This window comes from Leptinotarsa decemlineata, unplaced genomic scaffold (genome assembly GCF_025532065.1).
Source record: "Leptinotarsa decemlineata unplaced genomic scaffold, Ldec_3_MD MMD2_tig00000035_RagTag_RagTag, whole genome shotgun sequence".
Classification (NCBI taxonomy): domain Eukaryota; kingdom Metazoa; phylum Arthropoda; class Insecta; order Coleoptera; family Chrysomelidae; genus Leptinotarsa; species Leptinotarsa decemlineata.
The window spans coordinates 2,924,612-2,937,245 of record NW_027412540.1 but is presented as its reverse complement, the minus strand read 5'-3'; the positions used below and the strand labels follow the sequence as shown (position 1 = coordinate 2,937,245).

Genomic DNA, 12,634 nt, shown 5'->3' with positions numbered 1-12,634 from the left:
CTTCAGAAAGATATTTATAACTTCAATGGTATAATTACTCATTCTTGATTATGAATATACAACTAAACATAAATGTTACATAATAAAACTTTATAAGACACCGAAGATATTTTTTTTCAACTATGGAAGGGAACCAGAACAAATATTACATTTTAGAAATTTTGATTTGTCTTATACACATTGATCTGTTACACATGAAAGCCAACAGAAAGCAGACAAAATATTGTAACATTGTATTGTTGTTACCAATGTTATGTCAATGTGTGGAATCTCAAAAAATATGTGGTGAGCTTATTTGAAATTAAAAATTTCATTTGAAATTTACAATTATAACTGAACACTATACTATATGAGTAAAGGTAAAGATAGAATGAATACACCTTTGAATCAACTCCAGTTATTTATCTACTAACAAGTTGAAGTTAAACTTTGCAAAAATCGAAGGGGTGATTTTGATATTACCATACAAATATGAACAGTTAAATAATACTGTAGAATCTCACGAATTTGGCACTTCAATAGACTGATACCTCTATTAATCTGGCACCCCCCGCCCGCGCCTCTCTTGCCACTATACGCCTATGCGCTCTGTCGCCGCCTAGCAGTCTTACCTCAAAACTTATCATGTGCAAGTGCATACGTATTTAACTATTGTCTTGAAGAGAGAATAGTGTGCAGTTAAAAATCTCAAGTAAAAGGAAACATTATTTTATTTATTATGATTTTTTTCTCTACAATCCAGTAATCCGAACATTCCAATAATCCAGAACCCTCTGGTTTTTAATAGTGCCGGATTAGAAAGATTCTACTGTATTTCCTATTCATTTTAGATGAAATAACATTCGGAGGTCCAGTGGGAATAGAGCATTTCCTATGACAGTTATAGTGTATCAGTATCGCTGGCAAATACTAGACAATGTAACTTTAATCTTCTCTGGTTTTTTAGATAATTGGAATTCCACTGGAAAAGTTTCCAAAGAGAAGCTTGACAAAAATAAATTATTGCAAGTAACAACTAAGTAAAACTCCTTCAAAGTAGGGACGTAAAAAGCCATTAATTTTGTCCACTGTCAGAATCTTGTTTTCAGTACAAGTATCCCCAGTAATATATTCTACTGAATCCTAGGTGTGTCCTAATATCAACATGGCAAATGGAAAAAATATTTTATTCTAGATAAATTGACATAACTATTGTCCTCACAGTAAACGCATATACCACTGATGATGTGTGTCACAGCAGCAGCCGAAACGTTTGGAACTCTAGATTCCATTCAACCATGCAACCAAAAGTGTTTCCAAATGACCCCTTGAGAGTCACATTGAACTCACTTATAGTATAGAGGCCCATTTAGGCTGGATGAATAATCAATACCATTTCAAAATATTTCAAATAGTAGAGAAATATCCAGACAATTGTAGTATTTTGAGTGAATTTTCCTTTGAAAATGGTCATCCACTTTGATGGTGTACAAAACATTGAACTAATATATCTGAGTTATGCATCTGATTACCTACAATAACCTAAGATGCTTTCTAGCGCTAATTTGAAAAAAAAGTATTCGTCTATGATTCAAATACATTTATTCTGGCGTTAAAACGATGACGTCACATCACCTGTAATTTGAAACAATGATTGTGATTAACGGAAAAACAGATTTTGGCATTTAATGTGTTCATGTATATTTTTGGTGTTTGTTTTAAGAGCGAAGAGTTGATAGAGAATAGAGAACACTTTTTTGTTGATTTCTGAAACTAACCCTTGAACAATGTATGAACTGCAACTGGAAAATTATTTCCTAGATGTGGATTCTACAATTTACCAGAAATTTCAAGGTGTGTAAAAAAATACAAGTTCTTGTAAGCAAATATGCAATCATAATCCTTTTTCTTCATATTCTGAATATGCCACCATCAGTTATTTGACTCAGGAAATAACATTTCGGAACAGTAAATTTGGAAAACAGACTTCTATCGTTGAAAATTTCATTAACATCAGATCCTGCTAAAATCATTTGGACATCGGCCAAGGACAAAACCAATAGATTGAAGCATGATATGCGTTTTAATCGTTACTGCATTTAAATAAGTGTACTTTCAAAACAATCACATTTTCTTTAAATTATATTGGATAGACAGAAGATGAAAGCAATGAATAACTGTGAGTTTTTATTCAAGGTGCAACAAAAAATTAAATTGTATAAAAGCTCAGAGTCTAATACATATTACAGAAAACACCTCGAGTGAATATAAGTTACATTGTTACGATTAGTTGTAAATAGTTGACCGCTAATTATTAAATTAGGGCAACTCTATTTGTGAAACACCCGATATATAGTTCCAGTCGACTCGATAAGTTTTTTTTGAAAGAAAAAAAAAGGAACGTTTTTTTCTTTCGTCCGTCCGCTCTAGGGCATTCGTGAGTGAAACTGAATGATAACGTTCGGAAGATTTGATTTCAGGCAAATTCTGGTTTTCGAGTATAAAATTACGTCTTTTGACGGATATAAACCTGCCGTGCCTTGTTGTGATATTGTGATTGAGTAATTCTGCTGTGGAGCGATCTTGCAATATCCTTATTATCGATTGGGATGAATTTTATCGAACGAATTATTTCTTCCGGACTGTTTAAAAACATCTCCGGCAATGTTGGGGCAGCCGAGCATTGGGAGATGTTTTTCTCTGATATGGTAAATCGAAATTTAGCCCGGACGGTGCTATCTTTGAGAACATGTCGAAGTGGATAGGGTCAGACCTTTTTGAACTTTATTGCCTTGTACGTAGCGACTAAACCACAAATTTTACGAAGTCATATGGATGGTGGTGTTCCTATTTCCACCGTGTGGACGTGGAATTGAGAGCTTTTCACGAATTTGTGTAGTAACAGGCCATAGGAATCTACACATCACTAGCAGCTAGATAAGTACCGATTAGAACTTTTATTAATGGTGTTGTTTTTGCGGTATTCTGACATTATTGTCAATAAGGAACCTCTCTGAATAGGTGTTTCCGAATAGTTTTGTCTTCGCCTTTGTATAAGCGTTTAGTTTGTAGTATAAGTGAAGAATAAATCCGTTGAACAGGCGTATTTTGGGGAAGCAACATTCAACGTTTTTATTCTTGATCCTTTGTTATATTCCACCTTATTGTTTTCGCGTATCTGGATTGTTTAGTAGTTTCATTTCAGGTTTAGGCTAGTCGGTGCACAAGAAACTACTTGGCGCCCTTGTTATTGTCAAATATAGAAAATAATCATGAAATGATTTAGATTCATTTGAGTAAATATATGAATTGAAAGATATTCCAACCTCACTTCAATATTTTAACACAAGAACACTCAGTATTCAGAATTCCATCTTTTGATATTTCAAGTTCATAGACATCGAAATTGATCCGATCACAGGATATGGAATATAAAACAATCTCCAAATATGCAAACTTGGCACAGATTGCATGCTGTGCATTTTACCTCAGTACAGTGACCGGATCAAAGTCGCAATGTCAGAGTATAATTCTTTATAAATATTGAGGGAGGTCAAGATCATGAAGAATTAACAGTTAACAGTCAACAGACAGTATTCATTTACGTATCGATTGGGTCATCAGAAATGCAGCACATCTCCTTCTCTTCAATCCTGCTGGGTGGCAGTATAATGTAAGTTTTTTGATTATTTTAATGTATTTTTTTTATTAACATTGAGTGTGAGTTTATTTAAAGTATTTTTCCGTTTCTTTCACAATAAATATTTTATTAAGTTTTAAATGAGTTCTTTCATTATTTGGGATGAATAAATGAGCGGGTGAAACAGCAAATAAAAATCTACTCGTTAATAGCCAAGCGAGAACTGAGTTGCGACATTATCAATTTTTTTGTACATATTTATACTTATCTGTCTGATTCAACCCACGGCCCTTACGAGCAAGCACATTACTTGCCGTACACAAAAAAAAGGACAGAAGTGTTATTCCTAATGTTTTAAAAATAAATGTTTCTGATAGATAATTTTTCTTTTTATTGAATTTAATGTAATAACATCAACCCTTATGAAATTTCAATAAATTAATCAGGAGGCATCCTGAAACAGAACTGTCACTGTTATCTTCATTGGATGTCTTGTATGTTATTGTCGTCTCAGAGTGTAGTTTTGGTAAGTGGTGTGTGATATTCATATTTCACTAGAGTTAAGTAGTAGTTTAACGTTTCGTATGGCTATTCCTATATACTTACTAAGTCAAAAATTAAAATACAATAATCTGAATTGAAACATTTTTTTATCTTATACTTTTTACCAAATGACCACCATTTTTCACTTTTCAGTTACAACCCTTTTATGTTTGTTTTCCAAATAATTATACAATGAACTCACTTTATTCAATAGATGAATCTTTGTTGTGGTATTGTTCGCGTCACCAGAATGTTTTACCAGCAAAGCTACCAGCCTCACAAACGCGTCCAGTGTATGGTAACACTTTGGCCTGAGCAAAGATAAACTTGGATTCGTTTTCTCAGCCAACACTCTGTAGACAGTCTCAACACAAAGCTGAGTAGATAACCGGAAAAACCTTGTGATCAAATCATCCGTCTTTAAAATGCCGTACACATTCATCTGGTGAACAAACATGCTGAAAGCTTTGGTAGAATCTCGACCTTGATGTTGTGAGTGGTAGATGCCAATCCAGTCTCGAAGGAGCTGATCAGTTTTCTCAACAAGTCCTGGGGGATCTTCATAGTTGGGTGCTCTAACCTAAATTCAAAAAAGAGAAATTGAAACTAGTCTCCCAATTCCTGTTACAATAAGATGGCAAAATGTAGAAAGAGTTCACAAGTAAATTCTTTCAAGCATAAAAATGAAAACATTAGGGATTCAGAAAGTAAGATAATTCAGAGTGTAATAAAAGTGCAAATATTCCTTGTCAATAATTATAAAATTGTGATAGGAGTTGATAGAAAATATGTTTTTAACCACATAAAATGAAGAGAAACTGCTCTAAAAAATACTTCATACTTGTGATACATGCATCTGTAACAAAATTGAAATGAAAACCACCTACTTGCAAAATTCCGTTATGAATGTGAACATTAGGTCCCATTGGGGCTCGGTCTCCAAAAAATGCATTTGGTTCATTCTGCCTGAGTATATCAATGATGTTTCCTAGACCTTCTGGTGGCTGCCTCGAGTGAGTCTGAATTTTCGCCAGCATCTCGATTGTGTTACAAAGATCACTTTCATTCATGAATTGTCCTGAACGGTCATCAATCAAATATAGTTGAACCTGTTTGTTAAGACAAATAACTGTTTCAATAAGTGATGGTGGTAACCTTTGAAAATAAAATCGATAATGTTAACAACAATGGATGTTTGATACCACTCGTCAATATGCAAAAATAAATATTGCACTTATTTTTGATGTTAAAATTGTGTTTTATTTTTTGAAGAATTTCAACCTGGATACAAAAAAATGCAAAAATCCCAGATACAATCAGATTTTATTTCTAGTTTCGAGTGTTGGCACCTATAGCCAGAATAATAGCTTGAAATCTCTGTTGCAATCCTCTTTTATCCACCCGTCATGCTGGTTACACCTTTTGAACATCTCCCAGACATATTCTACTCGATTCAATTCGAGACTGCGTGGGGGCAGTTTAAAGCTGTTATTCCCACTTCATGAAGTTTCTGAGTAACATTTTCTGAGGAGGAGCATCATCATTAATTAGCAAAAAAGGCAGTCACATGAATAATGCAAATGGAACATGTTCATAGAGGATCTACAGAACATACTTGTGTACATTGATGGCCAGTCTAGGTACATGCACTAACTCCGTAAATGCATCATAGACTATACCTCCCCAAAATATTGGACTTCCTCCTCTGGAGATGTTTTTGGAGCCGGCCGATGTTTGCAATCCAATTCTTGTCTCTTCTATAAACAAGACGTACTTTCAATTTTGTATAAACCTTCCTACGAATTGTTTAGCAAATCTTGAACAACATGGCGTTGTCTAGTGAGAACAGTTCTGGTGGCAGATCTCATATAACTCAAATTTGCTTCTTCAAGATGTCTTAGAACTGAACGATTAGAAATATCAACAGTGCATATTTCTCTACTCAAATAATTTATCCTACAGTTGGTACACATTCTGTTTTTCAGAACGGTTCCTCCTCTTTGATAAGTAGCTTTAGATCGTCCTTGTCCTGTTATTCTTGTTATGTTCCAGTTTACTAAAAAGTTGCAATGCTCGGCTGATTGTTGTGTGATTTATGCCCAAAACATGAGCAATGTAACGGTAATTTCAATCGACTCCAATTAAAGTCATAGCCTAAAAAGGCTTGTGTTTTGAAACAATGTAAAAATCTGACCTCAGCTTACAATAAATAATAATAATATTAGTTTTTTTATATTTTACATGTCAGAACTAATATTCTTCATAGATTACATCAAATTAAAGGGAGAAGTTCAAGTCATCTGATATTTACTACTATTCCACTTGACCTGCGATTGATTTATTCATTGATTTGAACGGGAAGAAACCCTTTTGATACAAAAATAATATAAAACAAATATCCTAATAACATTTAAAATAAATTAATGAAAAAGAAAACTTACACCTGGATGGAAATGTTGAAGAACTAAACATTTGAAACATAATTAATTACAGATCATTTGAATGCCTCAATAGAGTTTGGACTATTGAATCCATAATTTCTTGAATGTGTTTGTACAATAAGAATAATATTATCGTCTCTAGTTTCCTTTTGTCTCATTCTAAAATTATTAATGTTGAGAAGTTCTGAACAAAAATAGTGACCTGGTAAAAACTTTATTAAATTCTTGACTTTTTCCAATATTTTATAGAGCAAGTAAAAAGAAGACCAATCAATATTGCCGAAACTGATAAAGGTAAAATAAACGAAAAATTGAAACATAAGAATTTCAATAATTGAACAAATTTGAGGAATCGGCTCTGCTTTGCTACTAGAGTTAAATAATTTCAAATACCACTACTTTTTATATATTTTATAATAATCAGTGGTGCAATAATTTTGTTCATGTAGATTCTAGAAAAATCAAGTATTTCAAATACTGTTGATTTGATTAAAAAAATTATTAATAATTTATATTATCGACCAAAGTCGACCATTTTTAAATATTTACAGTGATTTTACACGTTTTCGTAATAGAATTGAGATACATTAGATTTGTGGAAAAAAGTCTTGATGTTTTCTCAAATCGTTTTTTCGGGTATTTGAAGTTTATTTTGGTTTTTTGCAAAGTGGTTTCCTAAGTCTGATAGTCTCTCCTTTATAGGTTTCACTTTTGTAGTTTCTCACAAAATGATATTTTTTCAAAATGCCTTCTAATGTCTGATAATATTCCACATGAAATCAAATACAGCAAAAATCTAAATGCATTCAATTGAAAGAGTTACTGTAACTTGACCACAAATTTTGATGCTTGAATTTGTTTTTAATTGTTTACATGATACGTATCAAAGATAACTTATGCTATTGAAGTATAATTATTATTATAAACACACACAAGTGCACTCACACATATTCAAATACACATTTGTATTAGGTACATACCAATTGCATTGCAAAATTGACGCCTATGTAATTTAGGCCATTTTCCATACATTGTGCTAAGGCCAAATCATACTGTGGTACATTCACCAATCCAGATTTAATCAGGATATCTACAGCATCAATGTTATAGCGGTATTGTTCTTCACGACAGTCTGACAAATATCTAGTTACAAATTTATTTGTCCATTGTTGCCCGTAAACTCTTGGATCTTGGAAGGTCTTCAGTATACGTATTATTACTTCCTTGAAACGGAGAACTAAAGGTTCAGTATCATTCAGAGATGGGACAAGGCAATCTTGCAAGCTCTCCACGCACTGAAACAAATTACACTTGTAGTTTACCATTGAACAATAATTTGAATGATGATACTTTTAGGGTTAGGAGAGATACTATTATTTATTATACAGTGCGAGTCTCTAACATGGAACAAATTCACTAAATCAAAGGTGTTGTTTCTTTCGGAAATATGCTCGAAAACGTCGATTAGTATTTTAAAGTGCCCTTATTTTCATGCAAAGAAAATTATACAGTGTGTCTCAAATATGAGATATGACTTCATCGATAATTTTTTTAAATGACAACCCTGTTTTTTTTAATGACTTATTAAAAGGTTCAACAAGTTGCACATGCCTGCCAAATTTCAATTTGTTACTCCTTGTCCACTGAACAGAATAATGCAATTGTAATCGCTCCTTTGTAGCTTATTACACCTCGTTTTATATACACATTTGTTAACTGTTGAATTATATTTTTCCACCAGATGCATTTCATTTAAACCTTTCAACATTGATATTTGCCTTTCATTTAAAATATTATGACAAGTATCACCATAATGTTTGAAAACAAAAAATTCAGTTGCTTGACCACAAGAAAATAGACCAAACAAAGCATAGTAATAATTTTTTCCCAAATCATTGAGTTCCATGTTTCTCATAAATGATATTTTTTGTATAGAAATGTAAAAAAAAATTATATGAAAAATAAAGTAAATTATTATTGGTAATGCCATTATATTTCAATGCGGTATAATATAAAAATAACAATAAAAATTTATTAGCACTCTGGGGCAACTTCATTGATTCCAGTGGCGCATTTGCTTTTTCAGCTGCAGGAAAACCTGGAAAAACCTACAGCATCACATGCCATTATAATTAATAACAATAATAATGTTTATTTTAGAAAATGCCACAATTATTTGTATAAATAATAATGCCAACATGTAATAAAATGACGTCACACACAATTACATTTCAAAACTGATGTTTCAAAAAATCCTCAACACAATAGGGTTCTAGATCTACAAGTATCTTTTTGATGTTTTTTTTATTAATTGATTGCTACTAACAGAATGTCTAACAAGTACTGGTAAGTAGGGAGATTTTTCAGTAAGTCTCAATGTATGATATGGATAAATGAGGTCATGCCTCCTAGTGTTATATTCGTGTTCTGTAGCATTTAGATTAAAAAGTTCTTCATTTTTAAACGAATACATCAAACATTCAAAAATATACAGAGCATAATACAGACATGTTATTATTCTTGAAAACTGTATGTATTAATATATTCTGTTTGTGCTTGTCTATATTGATAAAAATATTGAAACATAATTTTGTTTTAAAAATAATTGATGAAATTTTCATTGGACTGTTACTTATCAAGGCCATGAAAGTATACTAGTTTTCAAAAACCAAAATAAGTGCATTTAAGAAATGCATTACACATAATAGAATAAAAAATATAAGGAACTAAAATCAGACAATCAGCAGTAATATTTTTGTAGTGAAAACGTAATTTTTTTTTTTTCGAGAATGTCGATATTCTGAGTTAGTATTCTACATGTCTGCACTGAAATTTGTGGATATTTTGAAAAGTATATTAGGCGACTTTCATGTTCTATTACATTTATCCTACATAAACAGTAATTCATCAGTAGCTTTGTACAACTACTTTTGTTTCAGTCATGTAATTTGTGAACAATTTTGAAATTATCTCACAAAAAAAAATAAAAGGATGTGAGATCAGGTTTCCCAACCACTAAATTATTTGGACAGTTTTTTTATAGAAAACTTGATTTTATATTTTTAAAGTTGTAGGTACACATCACAATTAGAATTCATTTATGCATTATCACTCAACAGTTAGTAGTTTTCATCACATTATTCTCCTCACTAACACTTATAAAAAATTAATTACAGAACTAAACAAAATGTAGTTCTATTCAGTGATATCTATTCTGATATCAGTGATTTTTAATATTTCAGCTTGTCTGATGTCCAAAGTGAACTACACTTTTCAAATGACCACAGTGTTATATTTGATTGTTACTGGCAAGTAATCAGTGTGCCTGCACTAAACCATGAGTTCAATGAAGGATATAAAATATTGCATTCTAATTTTTCTATAACTCAGATTCTCATTATGGCACTTTTAAAATCCACAAAAAAATAACTATCATGGAAAAAATATTTTTAGAAGACCAGAGTTTTTGATTTCCCCTTAAATATTCACAGAATCTTAGCCTGCAATCCCAAAAACTTCAATATGAATATTTGAAAAATTATTTTATGAAAATTATCCAAACAAAATTCGCCAGGTACTAGTAGCAAACATTATCTTTTGAACAAAAAATTACAAAATCTGAATACTCTCATTGCTGATCAGACTCGGTAACTCTCAGTTTTCCTATGCAGGACAAGTTTTTATAGCTGTTATTTTTTCCTTATTTTCATCCCTAACAGTGAACTTGCCTATTCTACTTTTCAAATACAAATTTCACAAGGGAGGTGAAGATAGTAAAATTGAAGACTAAAGTAAACTTATAGAAAAACCTTTTGCACAAGAGCCTGTGGGGCCATTTCCCTGTTCCTTAACATCAGCATCAGGCAATCTCGAATCATCAGCATGTTTGCATTCATATGAGTAAACTGCGCCTGGCCAGCTGTCAGCTGTACAAATTGCTCCACGTCCACTAAAAGTTTATCATACAGCAGGGTGAGATCGTCTGTGGCCAGACCAGTCTGCGGTAAGGGAAAGAGTGTTGACTGCTGATTTTCAATTGGAGTTAAGTTTTGCTTCTGGATCAGAATGGTGGCGTCCCGTTCATTGGGTAGGAATCCGGGAATGTTGCGTGCAAACTCTTCATATACAGCCATCTGGCTGGACGATATTCCTCCAACTTTTAGACGAACTGTTTCAGGCATTCTTTCTGCTTGATATGTCAGTGCTACAGGATCACAGAATCGTCTGAAAAGTAATATTTTAATTAATTTTTTTTCAAAAATTAAATTCTTCAATAATTTGACAAATGGTTCAGAAATAGTAATTGATAATTCAAAATTGTAGACAGAAATTACTTTTTTCAAGATACGTGTCATGCCATTAGATTTGACTAGTCCAATCAATTGACAAATACGTGGGTCATTTATCATAATTCATGCATATTCAGATAAGATAAAAGAATCTCAATTCACTTTATTTGCCAATGACAACGCTTAAAAGAAACAAATAAATTTCTGGTTACTGCATCATTAGTGAGACAGAGGACTGTGTGAAAAGACTGAATGTTTGTAATTTTTGTCTCAGAAAAACCTGAACCAATCTCTCCAACTCTTCAAATTGAAAAGAAAAATATGAGAGTTTAGATTCACAACTATAATTTTAAAAATGATTTCATTGCGAATGTTTGGACTACAAACTGAATAAAAAAAGTAATTTAAGTGTAAAAAATGTTCATACATTTGAAAATAGTTGTTTCGGATCGACTTTTTCTTTCAATTTGCATTTGAAGAAAACTTCTGTGCATGATCTTTACATCGTTATAGGCAATTTTTACTGAAGTTGATTAATTTTTCAGAAGTTTCCCACACTTCCTATCCATTTGTTGCCTGAAAGAAATTTGTGAAGAATGAGGAGGTTGAAGACCAGTCTTTCAAGTGATTGAAGATTTATTTGTAACAATAGCTCAATAGTTTAAGAAAAATTAGTTATGAAACCAATTTCTAGATAATATTTTTTGAACTTATGCAAACTGATCAGTTTTCACTTCGAATCTATACTTATAAATGCCAAATAAGTCACTCGCTTAACACTCACTAATTCATCTCTATTTCTCTGTACTGGTAAGTCCAAGGAAATTAAAATTTGGTATATAGGTGCTTCCTAGGTCTTAAAAAGGCCTACTTAAAAAGGATTTTCGAATATTCCAACTGGGGCTCTCCCATTGGGGAGAGCTTATACATATGAAAATTACCTTTTAATTACTGTTTCTCTGTACCGCTATATTTTTGGAGGATGAAATTTTGTATGTAGGTTCGTTTTATGTTGTAGATGTGTAATAAGAGAGGGTTTTCAAATGTTCCAACTGGGGCGCGTTCATCACTGTTTTTCCATACCGGTATATTTTTGCAAGCTGAAATTTTGTATGTAGGTTCGTTTTATATTGTAGATGTGCAATAAGAAAGGATTTTCAAATATTCCAACTGAGGCGCCAGCGGCGGGGGGAAAAGGAGCGCCCATAAAGCAAAATTATCTTTTCATCACTGTTTCTCCATGCCCTTAAATTTCCGGTGGACGAATTTATATTTAGTATCAGCATTGCACCCGTGCGGAGCCGGGGCGGTTCGCTAGTTTACTATATGTAGGATCAGATAGATAGATAGTTTATTTATTCTTTATGTCATAGTAAATAGATGGGATACATCAAAAGCTATCAAAATATGCCTACATACACATATACATATAAATACAAAAAACATTTCTTCAAATCAATAAAACTATCTTTATGAAAAATGTGCACTTAACAAATCCATGGATATACTACATAGTCCATTATCAATAATTCTGAGAGAGGCCATTGAGTTAGATTTGAATTTCTTTCTTTGGAATGAACCATTCAATCTAGTAAAAAACTATGTTTGTATATGTATATCAGTGGCACACGAATATTAACCTGCGGAGTTTTCATCTTTTTTTCCATGGCACAGTTTGTGAATGATGTGTGAATGATGATCAGGCTGAAATCAAAGTTGCAAAGAATTAAACTCGAGCTACA

General features: G+C 32.3%; 1 protein-coding gene across 3 annotated transcripts in view; it reads right to left on the bottom strand.

The window, feature by feature from the left end:
• Not1 (CCR4-NOT transcription complex subunit 1) overlaps positions 1-12,634 on the bottom strand; it is a 55,301-nt gene that overhangs the window by 8,826 nt on the left and 33,841 nt on the right. For all 3 annotated transcript variants that reach the window (XM_074171739.1, XM_023171302.2, XM_023171301.2), the window contains 4 exons: positions 10,413-10,827; positions 7,584-7,898; positions 5,050-5,271; positions 4,365-4,742 (listed from right to left, as the gene is read on the bottom strand). In XM_074171739.1, coding sequence (XP_074027840.1) covers positions 4,365-4,742; positions 5,050-5,271; positions 7,584-7,898; positions 10,413-10,827 — 1,330 coding nt within the window. The remainder of the gene's footprint in view (positions 1-4,364; positions 4,743-5,049; positions 5,272-7,583; positions 7,899-10,412; positions 10,828-12,634) is intronic.